General features: G+C 41.1%; 1 protein-coding gene across 12 annotated transcripts in view; it reads right to left on the reverse strand.

The window, feature by feature from the left end:
• FGF13 (fibroblast growth factor 13) overlaps positions 1-20,590 on the reverse strand; it is a 543,918-nt gene that overhangs the window by 15,815 nt on the left and 507,513 nt on the right. Inside the window, exon 8 of one of the 12 annotated variants that reach the window (XM_028482275.1) lies at positions 10,603-11,428. The exons of the other annotated variants lie outside the window; for them this stretch is intronic. Within the exon in view, the coding sequence (XP_028338076.1) occupies positions 11,377-11,428 (52 nt within the window). The 3' untranslated portion in view covers positions 10,603-11,376. Of the gene's footprint in view, positions 1-10,602; positions 11,429-20,590 lie in introns of those variants that run through there. 12 annotated transcript variants of the gene reach the window in all.

Below are 20,590 nucleotides of genomic sequence, written 5' to 3' on the forward strand. Positions count from 1 at the left end.
TGTACATCCTTTTCCTTTTCGGCCCAAGTTATGTCTCCTGGGAGAGGGTTGTATGGGTTCAGCATCCAGTTTGGGTCTGTCGTGGATCCATTTCCTCTCTGCTCTGAAGCCCACCACTGGAGAAAGCCCACCCTTGTCCTTTGGGTGACTCTCAAAGGCCAATTGTTCAGGAAAGGATAGAAGACATTCAATTACACGTGCTGGTTCACATCAAACAAACCACGTTCACATGAGCCTAGCTACTCGATACTGTTCTCCAGGTAAAGCAGGTAAAACTTCTGGCCCCGGAAAAGGAATTGGTTTGTGTACAGAATCCCAAAGTATGATTCGCTTAGTGAATCAGAGCTTCTCTGAACACCATCTTTATATAATGTTTATTATTTTGCAGAATGTGCAGTATCATCTCTGGCTGACTTATGAAGACCGACTATCTTACGTAACTATGGGGGTTATATGCCTTCAAGTCAACAAAGATCTTTTGAGTGCCTATCACGTGCACCATTGTTCCTAAACTAGGTGCCGATACTCATGGTGCTTTAGCGCTCTGGGGAGAGCAGTTGCTGTCCCCCAACAGCTCTCCAAAGAGCACTTCCCACGCTGCAGCCAGAACTCATGCAGTGCCCCCAAGTGTGTTCTTACGGTGAGAGACAACAGACCAAAATTGAGTTCCATAGTCTATTGTGGCCAAGCAAGATACAGACCTACTGTGGGTGAGTATCTTCCCACTACGATAACCTGACTGAGCATTTATTCCATCTGCAAAGGGTTCATTTAGTAATTGCATCTGCTACAGTTAAGTGTTCTGCTGTCAGCAGAAGCAGCAGCTAAGCATTTACCAATCTCTGAAAAAGCATGACCATCCCAGGTCAAGGTATAGGTTAGAATGGTAATAGCTTATGTTGAAACCTAAAAACAAATCCTTCAGAATCACACGAGAATCATCCAAGTTGCCACTGTGATATTACCGAAAGGAACATAGAACCCGTACATGCTACGACTAGCCAAACTCGAGTTAATTTAATCATAGTAACCAACTGCAAGTGATACTGTACACCATCTGCCAATAGAAGATAATAAGGCTCCACTGTTAAATCACTGTCCTGCGCGGCGAGGTTACTAGCACTCCAATCACCAGCCACAATATGCTGTAAACGCACTTTGCTGTCGCTGAAGTTATACTTTCTGCAATTCTGATTTATTGAAAGCATGTTTTCAGAAGCCAGATATTTGCAGAAAACCATAGGGAAAAGGCATGAACGGGGGGGCTGTGAGCTAAGTGACCAGAATAAAAGACAGTACGAATACTCCTTTGAGCGAACCCTAATAGTTTCAAATCTCAGAGCTTTGGGGGTGACTCCATAGGCCATGCCCAGTCGTCAGGGACTTTGCTAATTTTCTAGCGTTACAAAGAACCAGGAGGGGACAAATCAAACGGATGTGACGCCATCAGAACTTCGGTGTTTAACTCTGCGCCAACACATCAAATTACCGGGCCGGTTCCAATGAGAAAGCAGAGACGGGTGTATACACAGCAACCCGTCACTAAAGGCCAGACGTAAACGCAAAGTCGGTGTGAGAACTGCTGCAGATTACATCTTGTCTTCTTAGCAACATTAACCCTCTGTTCTTTTAAATAGTCTTAATGTTTATCCAAAGCTGCTTACTGTATTTTGAGCGAGCAATAAGAGGTTCGATTTTCCCTGAGCCGGAGTCACAGCCTGGTAGTAAATTAGCTGCTCAGGAAGGTGCGTTACCTCCTTGAGGCCACTGAGCCATCATTTAAGGCGTTAAGGCTTGCTTTCGTTTATGAAGATGCTATTGACTCACTTCAGTAGGAGTTGTTTTTCCTGCACTGCTGATGCCTGAGTTAAAGGAATGTACCCGTTTTTTTTTTCCTCCTGGCAGTATGGATGGGATGGACTGGGCTAATGACACATTCTTGTCAACTGCATTGTGACCCACGGAGCAAATGCCCATGATGTTTATTCCGCAGCTGCAGAACAAAGCAAAGTCCACGAGGGCTGGGGGAGACCGTAGATTCCTCGATAGCATCCTCTAATTGACTGTGTTAGTGGCCACTAGTGCCATAAAAGCCACCCTTGTAGTAAAACAATAATTTACCACATGAGGCAAATCCTGTCGCTCCTCTACTCAACACCCTCCAATGGCTTCCCTTCTCAAGAATCAAAAGCAAAGTCCTTACCTTGGACAATAAGATCTGATCCCAGTTATTGATACTTCTCTATTCTCGTCTCTCACTTGCCCTTTTTTTTTTTTTTTTTTTTTTTTTTTTTCACTTTATGTCAGTTACACTGGCTTCCTAGCTTGTCCCTTGAACATACCAAGCGTATTCTCACCTAAGGGCTTTTGAATTTGCTGATACCTCTGTCTGGAATTTTTTTCCTTTAGATGTCCACCTGAACCCTTCCTTCCTGTCCATCAAATGCCACCTTAACAGAGAGGCTTTCCCTGACCACCCTATATGAAAGCTGCCCCCATCTCTCAGCATGCCCTGGTCCCCCTAACCCTGCTTGTTTCTTCTCCAAAGCAAATTATGTATGAATTTGTTTATATCTACTTCTGTCTACCCGCTCTAGAACATAAGCTCCATGAGGACAGGGACTATGCTTCGTCCACTGTTGTATTCTAGTACTCGGAACAGTGCCTCAAGCTCTGTATTCACGCCATACAAATTTGCTGAATGAATCGATGGATGAATTCCGGTGGCGTGATAAACTGAAGGGACAAGTTAGTCCAGATTATTAAGGTCTCTGCATAAGTATTAAAGAATTAATTTGTCATAAAATGATATTTTGGCTCCTTTGAGGTACAGTTATTGGGGCGTTCATTTTCACTGTGGCTATGAACCGCATTATAATTATAAGCCAGCAACTCTACCCGGAGAAACAAAATAAACCTTTACTAACATTCTTTTGAACTATACATGAAAGCCTATTCATAAAAAATGGTAGGTCAAGATGAAAGGAAATAGCTAAAGAGAATAATACCTTTGAAAAGTATGCCAACAGGTAATTAATCATCATTGAAAGCAGCAAATCCTGATGGCTAGTAAATTTCAAGGGCTTATCTTGTAAGGTATGAGAGTGCAACCTTCTCCTCAACATATTAGAAATGTCAGTTCATTGTACGGAACAAAAGAATAAATGAAGAATACGTCTTTTCCAAGAAGATGCTATTATTTTTGATGATTTCATTAAAATACATTAAATAAAGATTAAAACACTAAAATATCAAGAAAAGTTTAGCTAGGGCCCTAGTGCTTCACTCTGATGTGTCTTTCATGGGGGTTTAACGCCTGATATGACTTGTGCTTACATTGCCCCGTGTAGAGCACAGGCATCTCAGGCTGAACTGGTGCAGTGTAGAAGGGTTCACGTCTCATTTCCTTGCCGTGGACCACATTCTGTCTTCCACTTACCGCAACAAAGATAACGATTTTTAAAGAAAGAGGGATGTTAAAGAAGAAACAAATGCCACAACTTGCTAATTAAGTACAATGGGATAGAAAAACCACTTCGGTGCCACACTTTAGATGTTGCTTAGAGAAAGGAATAATTTGGAAGGAAGCACAGTGAAGGAGAAAGAAAAAAGAATGGTTTAATTGTGGATACACTTTGCATAAATAAACATTTAAATCTGTCAACAGCAATAAATGCAAACCTTACCACTATTCCACTCACTGGATGATTATAGGAGACAAGCGGGAACAGCAGCGCCCCGCTGCAGTGTGCCTTGCTTAATATGGGCTCAGAGGGAACTTTATCTAACCAAATGCCTGGGATGGTTTTGCCAGTAGTAGAGGTTCAGGGCCCTGATCCAGGTGTAATGAAGAGGTTTGGCTGTATTCCCTGTGAGATAGTCTCTTTTGGATATAAACTAATGGACTAGATACTGGAACCTTATAAAATAAAGCAACATGCATATTAGGCCTCTAGCTGTTCTTTTCATGGAAGCTCGTTTTAAGATATGCTCAGTTCAATCACACGTCTTGGCCTGTTGATTTTCCCTGACACACAGGGAAGAGGAAAAGTGGATAAACAATCCTAACTAAAGGCTAATGGCAAATAGCAGCCCAGAACTGTCATACTTTCCACTCTCCTCTTCTTCATTTTATGTTCTATATTAAGGCAACTGCGCACTGGTTGAGAAAATAGGTTTTCAAGTCAGACAGTGGCCGAGCACAAATTAGAACCCAGGTCTGTCTAACTGGGTAACTTTGGGCAAGTACTGTAACCTCCGGCCTCAGTTTCCTCACCCTTAAAATGGGAAAAATAACTGTCTTCATAGGGCTGTTGGAAGGATTAAATAGGTTAAGATTTGTACTAGGCTGCCTAGCCCATGATAAGGAAGAGAATTTTCTGAAGCAAATGTTCTACATTCAGGAACGAAGGGCACTCTACTACTGCAGGACACTGGCGTTCATATAAAGCACCATTACTCTGCGCGTGAATAAAAACATCGGGGCGGTGTCGGCCGCTAACAAAGCCGTGTCACTCCCCTGTGCGACCCAGAGCGGGGCTGACAATCAACTCACGCCTGCAGTCGGCATCGCATCTGCTTCGGGATGGTTTAGGCGTTTGGTTCTGAAGATGGGGTGGTGGCAGGTACTGAAATTCTGTGGACTCATTTTTGGGGTAAAGCCGGTTTTTCTTTCTGTCCTTAACCAGTCGTCCTTCGAGCAGACGTTAGGATCCTCTCCCTTCAAGAACTGAAACAACAGCTGGTAAACATCTGGCTAAGAAATCCCTGGGGGATTTCTCTGGATATGCTCTTCCACTCCTCCGCTCTTTCTCAGCTTTTGAGGAGTGAAGCCGCTTCTCCTGTGGCCAGGCAATGAATTCCAAGAGCTTAATTTGGTTAGTGACTACTAAAAATGCATCTCCCTCTAGTGCACCTTCTGGCCTACATCCTAGTTCCTGGGCCTTTTTTGTTGCTTTGTCAATGCTGACGTCTAAAATTACTGTTCAGTGCTGCGCTGCAACGGCGATCTGTTCATCGTGGTCTTCATCGGCTAGCGGTCGGGTATTAGTGGAAAGGGGACCTCGAGTGGGCACTTGATTGTAATTAACGGTTCAAAGTCTGTTTCTCCCATTTGACTCGAAGCTCAGAGAAGGCAGGGGCTGTGTTTGCCAAGTGTCAGGCAGTCAGTGGGTTATTGCTTGGATGGATGGATGGATGGATGGATGGATGGAAATATATACACTATAGGAGTCTACTATGAAAGGAGTAGAAGGGCTAAAGATTAAAAAAAGAGCAAGAAACAAATTTATGCAGGATCTTACTAACCGGCTAAAGGAAAACAAGAGGAGCTGAGACGGGGTGTATAATTTGGTGAGACAATCAATAGCAGGTGGACAAAGTGAAGAGAGAAAGGGTTAGGATGTGCTAAGGAGGGGCTACCAGGGTTGATCTGTGAGTGTGATAGTTACTTGAGAGGGAAACTGCCTTTTAGGGGCCGCTATCCTAAACAGATTTTAGCCGATCAGTATCGATATTACATAATGACGGGGTGAAAGGATAATTATTTAGTATCCAATCAACGGATGTGTAACTTTCAAGTATATGGGTCTAATGTGTAATTAATATGAAAGTGTAATGATTATGTTGCATCCAACCTGAGGTTAATATTTGGAGCTCAACTGCTAATATTAATGCTTTTGCATCTGTTCACAGCACATACGTTGTTATGCTAACTCTATGTTTGGGGGGTGTAACTGGAGAATGCACACCTTCTTTGGGGCCACTCTCGCATGTGGGGGTCATACCTGCGATCCTAGGATACTTTATTCATTCACTCAGCAAACATTTATTGAACACCTACTACATGCATGAAAAGTTGAGACACTAAGCTAAGCACTAGGGCTACAGAAGTGGACGAGACATAGCTGTTTTCTTCTCTTTTGGAATTTACGGTCTGGTTAAAGAAACAAGAGAGATAAATGTGCGAGTACTGTTGGCAAGGTGAGTACTGAAGTAGGAGTAATCACAGTACACTATGGGATCTTGGAGGCCACACAGTTAAGCCATCTAGTCAGGGCAAGAGTTGCAGTTTGGTAGACCCAGGTTTAACAGCCATTTTATCCCGAGGGCCACTAGATAGGCTCAGTCACAACACTGGATACTTGATCATAGAAATGGCCGACATTTATTGAACGCTCACAGGATGGCAGGAACATGCACAGGGCTTATCCTATGGAATAGGAGGAAATACCATATGGAAATCCCATAGGTGTTGGGAGGAAAAAGAGCGGAGTTGCCTTGGGAAGTTTTCTAAGAAGGCTCTCTCTAGGCTGCAGTGGCTTCTCACAGCTGATAGCAACAGATAACAAGAGCCACCCTGTGGCACTCTCTCTTGGTTGGCAAGGAGTTCACCTGAGCTTGCTGGAGGGTGGAGCAGAGCACCTTGGGCTTCTCATGACAGCCAGTGATTCCACAGTGCCAGTCTCACCAGAAAGAAGTATATGGGTCTAATGTGAGTAAGTTTTCTGGCAGATGCCGGCAGGTCACTAGCTTAATGCTGGAGGGTAAAAATGGTTTTAAAAATGGTGGGAGGAAAGGAAACAGCCTTCTCTTCAATCTTCCATGTAGCTATTACTAAAGTATTAAACAAATGACAGGTGGAGAGAAAACAGACACGATGTCCAGGAAAACAGAGATGGCTGGGAAATCCTCATTTGGGAACACGGTGAGGCATCTTAACCATGGACATGCCATATACAGAAAGGAAGAAAGTGCCAGCTACAGGCATTGTTAAGGCCTGACTTCCTCAGCCTGACTGATAGTGTTGTATTTAATGACCCCTATTGAAGCTTTTCAGAAATGATGGTATTTCATAGCTCACCCCCGTACACTCTGAGCTCAATTCCCAATTATTGGTAAAATGACTTCTTTATAGCGTCCTCCTTGAAGGAAGCCTTGTCTTTAGGAACTATAGAAAATCAGTCTTAGCAAAAACAAAGCTAATTAATTGGCATAGGTTACCGGATGGCCTCCGGGCAGGGTACTATACTAGATTCTTGGCAAGGAATGAAAAGATTTCATTGAAGCTCTGGTTTTAATTTTGATCCCCTAGGGTCGCATTTATTATGAATAAACACAAGCCATGAAAATCACTAACTGACAGATTAGGTGTCTATGTGACCCCCATCTACTACTAAAATAACATTAACCACTCCATATTCTTCAATGATCTTTCTAGAACCAAACACAGATTTATCTCTAGCAGGCACTGACTTCGTACCAGAGTGAGCATGTAAAGATGGACATTTGCCTTTTCCCCTAAAAAGCCAGTAATAGGAGCTTTCACTCAAGTCACATGGGTATGCACAATCTATTTGAAAACATTTTAAAACGTTGACCCAATGTTATACAATGATATCGCGTGTGATGCTGGAGTAACATGGCTTACTTTTTATTATCTCAACTTTTCACTTTATGGGTACGGCTATATGCTTAAAGAAATCAAATCTTTTACTGATGACTGGGCTTTATGAAGGCTTACTCTGGGAATTCACAACAGAAATCCAGTTTATTTTCCAGTATTTCACCTGCTGAAAGAAATCACCAGCCCCCACTATGCTTACTGCTCTGACACCACCAATCACAACCTGAAATATCTGACGACTCTAGGTTTTTGACGATTCTGTTTCTTCCTCAATTACTAGAGAAGACAGCAGAAGAGTCTAGTGAAGATCTCACCTTATTGATTTGCTTCAGATTTTGAAAGTGAGCTGAGAGTAAGATATTTATTATGCTTAACTGGTTGGTTTATTTTCTTGAGGATCAGACTGTGAAATAAGTTCCATTTGCACTCAAGTAATTTTCCCAAGTCATTTTCAGAATGAGCAAAAAATGTGAGCCTGTCAAAACAGACAAGTTTCCTTTAAAGAAAGGTGTGACCGAATACAACCAGCAATTACGAGCAGAAATCGCCTTCACTACAACAGCACATGTGGGAAACGAATCCTTGAAAACCTTGTTTCCTTTTGTATGGCTACTTAAATGAAAGCACCTAGCTAATCCAATTATTCTAACTGTCCCTTTAAAATTAAATTTTTGATTTATTTTGGCTAGGTAGATAATTCAAAAGTTATAATTATGACAAATTTGAATTCAATTGACCAGTATAGAAGAATTATCATTCTTAGAAAGTATGACAGAAAAGAACTTTCCAGTTTGTCTGAAAAATGTTTGTGCATTCAAGTGTCTGGAGTAGCTTCTGTAAGTCCAGTTACATTCTTTTAGATCAAGGAGTTCGATTGCGGAGGGATCCTGGGCTCTGTCACCCCATTTCACTAAGACTCTTACTAAAGTCTGGCAAATGCTTTGAACCTTGGGTTTCATAATTTATATAATGGAAAGAATGATACTGACCTTTCTCATCCCTAAGTTAAGGGGTGATGAATACTATTTCTACAAAGCCATATAATTACAGCTTGATATTTTTCACATAACCGTCTTTAAAGAGGAAGTTATGTTTTAAAGTGGAAGCCCTCACCTCCTGCATATTCTGACAAATACCTCAAATTGAAAGAAACTGCCCCACATCGCACTTCAATGATATAAGGCAAAATATAGGATCTTAACTCAAACTGATGGTGACATACCAGCTTGCTTTTTCTATCAATCTTATATAATCCTGAAAGTTGGTCTTCTTATCTCTCTAATCCTTCTGAAATGTGAAGGACATGAGTAATGGCTTTAAAAAAAAAAAAAAAGAATGACAGATCTTCACCATCGCATTAATACCTTCTAAATCAATGACCTAAAAAGGTTCCATAGAGTGATTTTTAAAAAATCAAATGTAAAACAAACATTGGAAACACAACCATTTTTCTTGTTTCCATTAGCCATGTACTTCTGTTAATTTAATGTATACTTGGAGTATTCATGTCTAAACAAAGGTATCACATAGATTATTAACTCATCATTGGTCAGGGGAAATAAAATTAACTGGATTTCCAATGTAATTTGTCAAAGGAAATCACTGTTAGAACCCACTCCTTTAAAAGTGAAATGGTATAGCCTTCCCTGAAAATCCTTTGGGTTGCAAATAAGTGATGGCAGCCTCATAATCTTTTGTTAATCCACCCGTATATTTTGTTCAAATAATTTACACCTTGTCTAGCAAGGCCCTTCCTAGAAGTACCCTATGGAATACATTTTATTTGAATGCCGCTCTATCTATGTAAGATATTTTTCATTTTTAGAATACGCGATTTGCAGTTTATTATATTTGCAGGAGTTACATAGGGAATACATGCTCACTTCAGTATTCACCCAACAAAAATATAACTGAGAAGAATAATTTCTGCACCAAAGACCATCTTGTACAGTCCAAGGATCCAACAGAAAGACATCTGAGGAGTTCTGCTCCTTTAGACAATATACACTGTGTTCTTTCCAGAAGTCTATTACCACTACTACTGATTTTCTGGAGGAACTGGAGCTGGTAAGTGGGTAACAAGCGGCCCAAACTGCGTGACTGCTTGGCTAGTATATGTCATTTTCCCTTCTTGCCCCAATCCCTAGCAGAGCTGTCTTACTCAGCCTTCTCCTTCTGTTGCACACTGAATAAATAAGAGCTTGGGAAAGTTTATTAGAAGCAGTATAACCCTCAAATCTCACCCTGTCACATGCGTGGTGTTCCTGTATAATTGGCATTTGTGGACGCAGAATAATGATTTGCTTTGTACCTCTTCCATAAATCTGAACTGTGAGTCTCTTCTTTACTGAGAGACCTACAACGAAGTAAGGCTCTAGCTTTCCAAGCTCTGATGCTGGGTCCACTCAGCACTCTGGAGCTCCAGTGGGGATGAATGAAATGAAAATATGAATGAATGAAAATATTTCACTGTGACCTCTGGTGATGCTTTCCACACCCAGGAGTCCAGGAGGCAGCACGATTCTGTCGGGAAGTTTTCCTTGCTCCTCACATAGCCTTCTGTTTCAGCAATAATATTAGAGAGTAATTTAATTTATCTGCCTATGATTACTTTAGTTAAAAAAAATGAGAGAGGGAAAGAATTGCTAGATTAGGTGAGATAAAGGTATAGGAATAAAGATGGATATTTCTTTATTCATTTTCACGGGTAGTTTGCCATTTTCATGTGTTTCATTCTATAGGAATGGTTTCATTTTATTTGATTCGATAATTGGGATATAATGAGAAATAGAATCAAGCTGTGAAAATGTTCACGACAAAATCTCTCTCACTAAGCACTATTTCTTTAAATGTGATGCAAATCTCATCAGGTGGTTTGTACCATCTTTATCACCTTAGTCTTTGGGAAGAAGAAAACACAATCTTCAATAAAAATTCTAACTTGCGTATTAACCAAGCTTTGCTTCTCTTTGGAGGAAGTAGGATAAAAATGCAAATAAACAAAGCTTCAGTATAAGAAACGAGGGAATTTGCACTTACACAAAGCCTCATCCAAGTCTATGTGAGAAATACAAAAAATTCCACATTAGTCAAGTTGAAATTCATGAGGTCCTAATGATGTTCCCTGATTTCTATAGGCCTGGCACTGAATGCCTGACTTCCTGAGCATTGACAAAATCAGATCCATTGTCCTTTTAATTTTATTATTTTTTCCTATGAAACAGTTCCTTTTCACACAAGAGTACAGTGATAGGCAATGACAAGTACAACAAAACTGAAAACGTTCCCGGTTAACAATGAATGATTAAACTGTCTCAGTAGCTGTCAATACGGTTCCATATGCTTGCTGAATGAAAATATGCCTTTGGAATATGCTTTAACCATGATTTTAATTTATACATTGTTCAGCACGAAAATATTAGCTTACTAAATAATGCTTTCTAAAAGGCATTATTGAAAAATAAATTGCAGCAATCAGCAATACACATACTGAATCCATGTCCGGGAAATTCCCATTTTTAGGTAGAATAAAGCATGTCTCCATGACAGAGGAATAAAATGTAATTCAGGTAAAATGGCACGTCTGACTCCGAAAAGAACATTGGGATTCCGTTCAACAGTTGCTTCTGAACGCTAAAAGCAGCAAGGGTCTCTTCAGTTTTCCATTTGCTGATTGTTTCTAATCTACTCTGCAATAAAAAAACACGCTGTACTAGTGGATAATCATTAAGAAGGAGGGAATGGCTTTCAGCGAGCTTCCATCCACAGTCCAGAGGAATGCGTGGGCTATGGGGCAGAGACTCTGATGGCCACTGAGTAGTTGCTGGGTGCTGTCACCAGGCAGCTGACAGACATGATAGTTGGAGGGTCCCTTTGCTCCAGAAGGCTCTCGGCTTTCGCATTTCCTTTTTCATCGTCTGCTCCAAAGCCATATTTAGGGTTTCTAAACTACCTGTGCTTTCTAAGGAGCTTCAGCTCGGACAGGACCAGCTCCTCCCCAACTCCCAAAAGCTAGATTCTGGACTAAGGGGAAGAAAAAAAAAAAATCAGCATAAGTTATTCAAGAGAACAGATTGACCTCAAATGTATTCCTCTTGGAATCCTGTATTGGGCAACATGGTGTTCAGGGCAGAAGTCTGTCTTCCTAATTATATTTTGCTTAGGTGAATATTAAAACGATTGTGTATTTTCTGAGCCTCCTTAGATACGGAGGAAGAACTGGGAAGTTTAAGGCTGAAATAGCATGGAATTTAAAATTTTCTACGTGTACAAACCACAATTTTCCACGTCCTAGTTGCTTCTAATCAATTCTGAGCCTAACTGCTCAACCACATCTGTAAAGTAGTTAACATTACCTCGATTATTTATACACAGAGAGTTGAAAGTTGACTAATGAGCCTTAAGGAACAAAATCTACACAGCAGCTGATGCCCTTCATGAACGAGTACACAGTAAATCCACACTAGAAACCAGGAGAGCTGTTTCCAAGCTCAGGCCTTGGGCAGAGACATCCATTAAAATCTTGAGAATGGCAATATTTGAGTTACATTCGCATTCTGTATCTAGTCCCAAATGAGTCATCCTTAACTACTCTCCCTCACTCTCCAATATGTAAGCATAGAGTAAATGAATGGACATATGGCTGCGGATAACCTTAGCCACAGACATGCAAATAAACCAGCACATGTTTCACTTATTAAAAAGCAAACTGGCAAACTATCTAAAATCCAAATTTGTATGAGAAATAAGAGCTGGAGTGGAGGGGGGAGGGGGAGGCCTGCACACACTCTGTTCTATATTTTCAGTGCTTTGTACTTCACCAAATCGTTGCAGCTGAAACTTTAGTTATTTCAGAATCACGGTGGGGAAGCCCTGCAGAAAGTCCCACAGCATCTTCTGTGAGTCACCTGTCTCTTTGATATTCTTTGTTATTTGACAGTCTACTAGTCCCATTTAGGTCTCTTAAATTTAGCACCCCTTCCCCCTCCCCTTCCCCCCCCTCCCCCACCCCCACCCCCCCAATCGGCTATACATATACACGTGTTCCCCTATCTCCTCCCTCTTGTGTCTCCCTCCCTCCCACCCCTCTAGGGGGTCACAAAGCACCGAGCTGATCTCCCTGTGCCATGCGGCTGCTTCCCACTAGCTAGCTATTCGACATTTGGGAGTGTATGTATGTCCATGCCACTCTCTCACTTCGTCACAGCCTACGCTTCCCCCTCCCCACATCCTCAAGCCCATGCTCTAGTAGGTCTGCGTCTCCATTCCCATCTTACCCCTAGGCTCTTCATGACCTTTTTTTTTACTTAGATTCCATATATATGTGTTAGCATACGGTATTTGTTTTTCTCTTTCTGACTTACTTCACTCTGTATGACAGACTCTCTTCTTAAATGGCTCCATAAATGAGTAAGTAAAGACTATGGCTGTCCCAGTGGCCTGTTTTGGCTCAATGGTACAAACTCCCAGCTGGTGAATTCCCCGGGAAGTACCGCCACAAGAACAATCTGTTTGATTGATGCAGGGAAGTCTGAAAATTGTTATGACATGAAGTTCCCTATCCAGATTGGAAGGAAACTGTGGCTAATACAATCTTTTGAAGACAATAATGTGAAAGTCCGCCTCACATACTTTAATTTTTGGCCAGGGCCGTCATGAAGCTCAGTTATTCCAAATTACTAGTTGGTTTTGAAATATTATACCTGATGCTTGAACAGGCTCTGAAAAGACACATCATTCCTCTGTTCCAGTGAAATGACCTCATTTATAAGATATTTTAGGAGAAAATATTCAGAAAAGCAAAGCAATAAAGTTCAGCTGAAAAAAGGAAGTTGTTCCAAGAGAGATTAGTTGCTCATTAATCCCCAACACTAGTCTGAGGTTGTGTGTGTGTCTCTGCGTGTGTGTGTGCGTGTGTGTGTGCGTAAGAGCGAGAGAAAAAAAGGAAAATTAATTAATTAAAAAATTAACTTAAGAAAAAAAAATTTTCCACAGATGGCTGGTTCTGGAACACTAGGCAGTTTAGAAAATGCCAGAGGGTTTCCCACATAGGGCCAAGAACAACTATTTTACCTCTTTTTAAAAGAAGCAGGGGCAGGAGGACCAAGAAAGAGAAAGAGAGAAAGAGAGGAAAAACCTGACCCTCTCTCTACAAATAGCCAACAATGGTCTGGCTGCAAGAAGTCAGGCAACATATAGTAACTAGTTTGGTGCTGAGAAGTCCAAAGAAAAGAAAGTGTATGAGAGAAGTTCCCTTCTCCCCCTTTTCTACCTTCCTCACCACTGCCCCATTCAGTTCGCTTCCTCTGTTGTTTTTAAATTCAGCTGCTCATCGACCTCAACACTCAAGGACATGCTGGGTCCACTGAGCTCCCTGGAAATGAGGGGGCACAGCCAGGATCTCTGTCTGTACAAAAGGGGTTCTCAGTGCCCTAGAGTGTGCTCTTTGAGTCCCTTCCCTCCTTTAGCCTGCTAGCCCTGGAAAATATTCTCTAGGTCAGAGTGGGCAGAGGTCACCCCAAGTCAAGATCCAGGCCTTACTTAAGCCTAAAATTCCTTCATTCATAACTAATTCCTTCTTTCAAAGCCAGGCTGTCTGCTTCTCCCTGGTCCTGTGAGGCCTGGGAACCCGTGTCAATTCTCCTTCAAGTATCATGTTGACTCTGGGGTTCAGTTCAAGCCAAGGCTCCTGTGGTTTCAAGTTATTTTTGATCTGACTAAGTAATTAAGATAGTTTCATCCCTGTGTGCTGAACAGCTATTATACTTACTGCAGTTGTTCCTGCTTGGTTTGAGGGAAGAGTGAGTGAGCAATACCCGTGCATTTTAAGAAGACACAGGGAACTTAATTTTGGAAGATTTCATAAACTCTTAGAATCTATGTATCTACAATGTGCCCTTCTGGCTGGGCCTTTGGGAAATGTATCTTAAGCACCTAGCATACTATAGTTAATCAGACATTAATTCTGAGCAAAGGGACACTATGAAAAGCATTTTGTTCCTGTTTATGAAGAATAGGCAGATTATTTTGCGGTAGATTGTTTCAGTATTCTGTAAGTGCTCATTACATGCAGGCAGTTTGGCTGAGATGTAATGGCACTTAATTCTTGAAAGAAAAGCAAAGTCTTTACCTTCATACAAGACAGATGGCAAAAGTGTGTGCCTGACCACTTTCTTAATAGGCACCAGGGTAAAACAGAGCATCAAGGGCTTCCCTGGTGGCGCAGTGGTTGAGAGTCCGCCTGCCGATGCAGGGGGCGCGGGTTCGCGCCCCGGTCTGGGAGGATCCCACGTGCCGCGGAGCGGCTGGGCCCGTGAGCCGTGGCCGCCGAGCCTGCGCGTCCGGAGCCTGTGCTCCGCGACGGGAGAGGCCGCAGCAGAGGGAGGCCCACAGCCCCGGTCTGGGAGGATCCCGCGTGCCGCGGAGCGGCTGGGCCCGTGAGCCGTGGCCGCCGAGCCTGCGCGTCCGGAGCCTGTGCTCCGCGACGGGAGAGGCCGCAGCAGAGGGAGGCCCACATACCACACACACAAAAAAACAAACAAACAAAAAAACAGAGCCTCAAAAGGTGCTATTTTAAAAGGGGAAAAAGCAATCTGCTGAGAAGAAAAAAAAAGCAAGGAGCAATAATGTCATCAACTAAATTAAGGCTGATACAGGACTGGAGGCACTTCGTCATCAGTTTCCCAGGTAATCAGGTGAGGAGGGACCCCATCCTGGGTATAAGCACATGAAGCCTCTCTCTCATTCTCTCTGTATCTCTGTCTCCGAGACACACACACACACACACACACACACACACACACACACACACACACACACACACACGGGTGCATTTCTCACTACTGCTCCACTACCTCCTGGGAGCCTAACCGAGAAGAGGACTAGGTGACACACATCAACTTCAAGGCTGGCTACAGGGTAGGCTATTCTCACTCGTTAGCCAGCGTCATTTGACTTTAACACGTACTCTATCTCTAAGAAGTTGTAATAGGGACTTTCTGTCCTATGCTTTAATTCCCTGGCGTTCACACTGTATTTCTTAACCTGACCATCCACACTTTCAAATCAAGATGTTCCAACTGTGAATGACTGCAGTCCAGCCTCCCTAAACTGTTAGGGCAAAAGAATGGATTTTCCTCTTGCTGAGAAGAGCCCAAGTTGCTATATAAGGTACCTCATAAACATCATCAATACAAATCCAACATCTATGAGTTTTTTCCCAAGTATAATACACAGCATATTTGCATTTCTGAAAGGAAAAAATGTTTTTATTGTTAGAATCTAGCCGTATTCTCTTTCTGCTAATGAGAAAGTTGGTGAGAAAGCTACATTCTCCTAAGTCATGATCAAAAATGTGTAAGAAGAGAATATTTGAATAAGAAACGATAGTAAGAAGCATTTAACTAAAGTGGAGAAGTTGGGACCTGGCAAAATGGACTGGAAAGAGGACTGGTTTGGAATCAGAAGACTTGAGTTCAACTTCCAATTCTGCCACTTATTTTTGAACTGTGTGTCCTTTGGCAAATCACTTCATCTCTCTGAACATGTGTCCTCATCTATGAAGACATAATAATAACCTGTGCCCTGTCTATCTCACAAGGTGGTTGCAGGGATCAAACAAAGAAATGAACACAAGAACACTCTACACTTTAAAGTGTTACACTAGGTCAATTACCATTATCATACATGAGCAGGATACACAACAGTACATAATTTGTAAGTCAAAGACCATTATTAACTATTCTGTTTCCTCCCACTTTTTCAAGGATTCAAGTGCCCAGATCTAGACATAGAGGTTGCACACATTTAGGCATTTGGGTGTTTCACAAAAACAAAACTGAAGAAACAGAAAACAATGTAAATAGACTATTATTCTTTAGCCATTCAAATAATGACGTGGACGAATATATGAGGGAATATTCATGACAAAAAGAAAAGGCTTCAAACATGATATGTATAACACGACTATATATAAAATAGGTAACTAATAAGGACCTACTGTACAGCACAGGGAACTCTACTCAATACTCTGTAATGACGTATATGGGAAAAGAATCTAAAAAAGAGTGGATATATGTATATGTATCACTGCTTCACTTTGCTGTACACCTGAAACGAACGCAACATTGTAAATCAACTATACTCCAGTAAAAATTTAAAAAAAATGTATAGAGAATTCTAAATATATATATTTATATAGAGAGAAAGAGAGAGGGAGAGAGGGAGAGGTAGAGAGAGAGAGAGAGAGAGAGAGAAAGAAACAGACAGCCACTCTAAGGAGCTATAATAGAATATTAACATTGGTTGTCTCTGCTTAGGAGGATTTTTTATTTATTTTTTTTAATTTAAAAAAAATTTTTTTTTTTAGGAGGATTTTTTAAATGGATACTTTTTTGTATTTTCCAATTTTTCTACAAACACACATGACACTGATAAACAGAAAATTAAAATGCACAAAAGCAGGTATTCTTTTAGAGATAGGGACGGGACAGAGGGAGAAAAGGAGAGAGAGGGATGGACAAAGAGAGAGGGAGGGGCTCAAAATTCTTGTCCCACCTACGATGATAAGAAAGTTACGAGGATATTTCAATAATTACTGAAGAGACTTATGAGGGTAGAGCTTCTTACGAGCAGACCACCTGAATTTTCATGAAGCACTGGACTGGCAGGGTAGATTCTGGTGAAATGGCTTTGAAATCGAGTTCCGATACACCTTGGCCATGCAGTGGTTGCCTGTGCCCTCTGTATGGGAAACCCTGCCCTGCGCTCCCTTCAGTAAGCATACAGATAGAGTGCAGACCAGGGTCTCCCAACAGCAGCTGAGTCAACGTTCCACTTCAGATTTTCTCTTCAGTTGTGATTTTAGGTGGAAATGGATGGCTCGTTGAGTTACCTTTTCCTTTGGAATTGTCCTGCTGCAGTGATGAGTACTGGCTGATGAGGGGAGACCGTGACCTTGTGGATCAGTTTGTCCCCTGTGAATAACTGTACTTTTGGACTTCCTATAAATCTTTTAAATTCAGTCTTAGAAAAAAGGCAAAATCTGACAATATAATACATGATAAGACCCTCAGAGTCTTCCAAGAATTATAGGCTGAAGTCAGCATGTCACTGTATGGACTGTAACAGCAAATAATAAGTTGAACATTTATTAACTCTCTGCGCTTTTAACACTGTAAAATGCGGTGCCTGTGTTATCTCATTTAATCAGTCCTCTTAAGGACTCCATGAGGTCTATACTACCATTACCCCCATTTCAGAAATAGGGAAACTAAAGGACAGAAAGATTAATTTCTTTATCCAAAATCAGAAACCTTATAAGCAGCTGAGCTGGGTCTCCAATCCATGTCACCTGACAGAGCCCTCCCTCTCAACCTCCGCAAGCATCTTGGAGGCAAATATTAAGTGTCATTTATTAATGATGCTGGAGCCTGCTTAAACCTAGGACATCAAAAAGCTGTTGCCACAGGGTGAGAAGTAGGGTTATTCTGTTCTATTTTGGAGATAGAGACCACGACGCCATTGTTGGCTATCTTGAGTCTGAAAAGCCATTGGCAATAGACAAATGTAGAGATGCAGTAGCCAGCTGGATATACAGGTCTGGTTCTCAAGAGGGAAGCCGTTTGCGTATGGATGGTAACTGGAGCCTGCGAATGGATTTAATAATCTGAGAATATGTGCAGAAAAGACAACCATCGAGGCTGACACCTGGGGGTTAGCGACGGCACCAACATTCAAGAAGAGACGAAGGAAAGGGAGGAATCAAAAGAAAAATAGGGAGAAAGGAGTGTTGGGAAAGCCAAAGAGAAGAGTTCGTTTCCATGAGGAGGAGGTGATGAACCTAGTCCAATGCTGCATGAAGAAGAAATAAGGTGAGGACTGAAGGGAACAGTGGATTTTGTTTGGTGGTCACTGGTCACCTTAGCAAGAGGAGTTTAAGGATAGTAATAAGGGCAGAAGATAAAGTAAAAAGCATTGAGGAGTTAAGAAGTAGATGAGAAAACAGACCAAGCAAAGATAAAGTTGGCTCTTGGCTATCAAGGGAAAGAGACAGTTTGAGAGGGAAGGAGTCCCAGGAGAGACTTTTTAGGGTTGGACTCCTGAAATGATCTGTATGCCAATGGGAAAAAGCTAGTGGTCAAGGAGATAGTTAAAGTATGGGAAAAAGAATAATTGATGGATCCGGGTCTACATGGCTTTGGGAAATGACACAATCAAGGGAAAGATAGAGGGCTTGGCCCTGAAAAGGAAGAAAAGGATTTCTTTTGGGAGAGGGAGGTTGAACTGAATGACCTGTAAGATCCGTCACAATATTAATACTCTTTGATGAACGATGAAAAAAATCTTATTGCTATTGCAGTGAGTTTTGGATGGCGAGGAAGGAAAAGTACTCCTAGGGACTTAGGCTTGTTCTATATGGCACAGAACAAAGTAATGTTGAAAGGATCCAGTCTACTTCAGACAACTACCAGTAACCCCCTCAACTGATGCTAAACCTAGACTTTTTTCAGCAAAGAGGTCTCTCTCTCTCTCTTTTTCTGTCTTACTGGATTTCTTCTAAAAGCTGAGAACGAAATGTGATTCCTTTGCATGAAAGTGACATGCAACATACAATCTACGTGTACACTGACAAGAATATATTGGAAATATGTCACTTTAATAATGTGGATTGGGGCTCCCTCCCCCACTCCCGGCCCCGTGCTGTCCTTACTATCTCTAGATTCGCCTTCCTGCTTCTCCCTAAAATACCTTTAGGATTTCTCCTGTGTGCATAACAAATAACAGCATGATGTACATTTCAGCACTCCTTCAAAGAGGTTCCCAGGTGCGGATACAAGCAGTAGAGGATCCTGTGTTTTTTCCTTTAGATCTAAATAGTCTGAATCTCAGTATTGCTCATGGGAACTGTTTCAAAGGCTGAAGTGTCAGAATCAGAAAGGAAAGAAATGTGTGGGTGGCAAGTTGCTACATGCAAACCTGTCATATTCTTCTTTCATTTTCAGACCTGAATATTCATGGATGCAGAAATTATAGCTTATTCCAGAGTTTTTATTGTCAGCATCAAATATAGCAAAAAATGTCAAGAAGATAAGATTGGTATATTTAAGTGAAAATGTTCAACAAATTTGATCTTTAACTCAAATAGCTCTATCTGTTAATGAGCCCTTTCATTCCCTTTGAATATACTTTAAGAGAGGGTTCTGGGGCAAAGTACAGAGTAAAATCTCATTTATTCAAATTTCACTACTTTGAAATTTACAGTAACTTAAAAACAGAATGGGGAGAAACTTATCCTGTTTCGTGATCAATTTAGACATGAGTACAAAATAATGACACTGAAGAAGAAACTTTAAAAATATTTGTTAATCAAGTTTTGAAAATGTATGCATAAAGATTGTTTTATGACAACAATAAAAAAGAAAACGTTCTAAACATTCATCAATAGAGGACTGGATAAGCAAATTATGGTGCATACATACAACAGAATATTACCCGCTTTTAAAAATGATGGTATGGATGTACATTTACTGACAAAATATGTGCACAAGATGTAAGCGAAAAAAGCAAGTTACAGAACAGCACATACAGAATTATCACATTTATGTACAACAAAGTACATATATGTGTGTGTGTGTGTGTGTGTGTGTATATATATATATATATATATATACACACACACACACACACATAAAGAGGCATATGGGTGACAGACACTAAAATCTCTGGGTGGTGAGTTTGTGGTGATGTTTAACTTCTTTTCATTTTTATATAAAATAAAAAATAGAAGTAAAAAAGTACCTCTGAACAAACTTTTCTGGAATTCACATGTAAACAACCGAGACATTAATTATACATCATTTCATTAAATCAGGTCACCTCAGGACCCTTACCAAAAAAGGAATAAGCATAGTTTTGAGTTAATCTTGGGAACAGGTGTTATTGCATCTCTTTAAAAAAAATACTTTATAAGACTGACCCACTTCGTAATTCTTTTTTAGTAGTGAGTGGGTTTTGTGTGTGTGTGTGTCTGTGTATGTGAATTGAACAGCAAGTCTCAAAGTTGTTCTTTAGCTGTGGCGCGCACACACACACACACACACACATCACCACCATCACCACCACCAACCACCACCATCATTTCCATTATTAATCTACATCATCATAAAGGATATTAAAAGATATTAA

Source organism: Physeter macrocephalus, chromosome 21, assembly GCF_002837175.3.
Source record: "Physeter macrocephalus isolate SW-GA chromosome 21, ASM283717v5, whole genome shotgun sequence".
In the NCBI taxonomy this organism is placed as follows: domain Eukaryota; kingdom Metazoa; phylum Chordata; class Mammalia; order Artiodactyla; family Physeteridae; genus Physeter; species Physeter macrocephalus.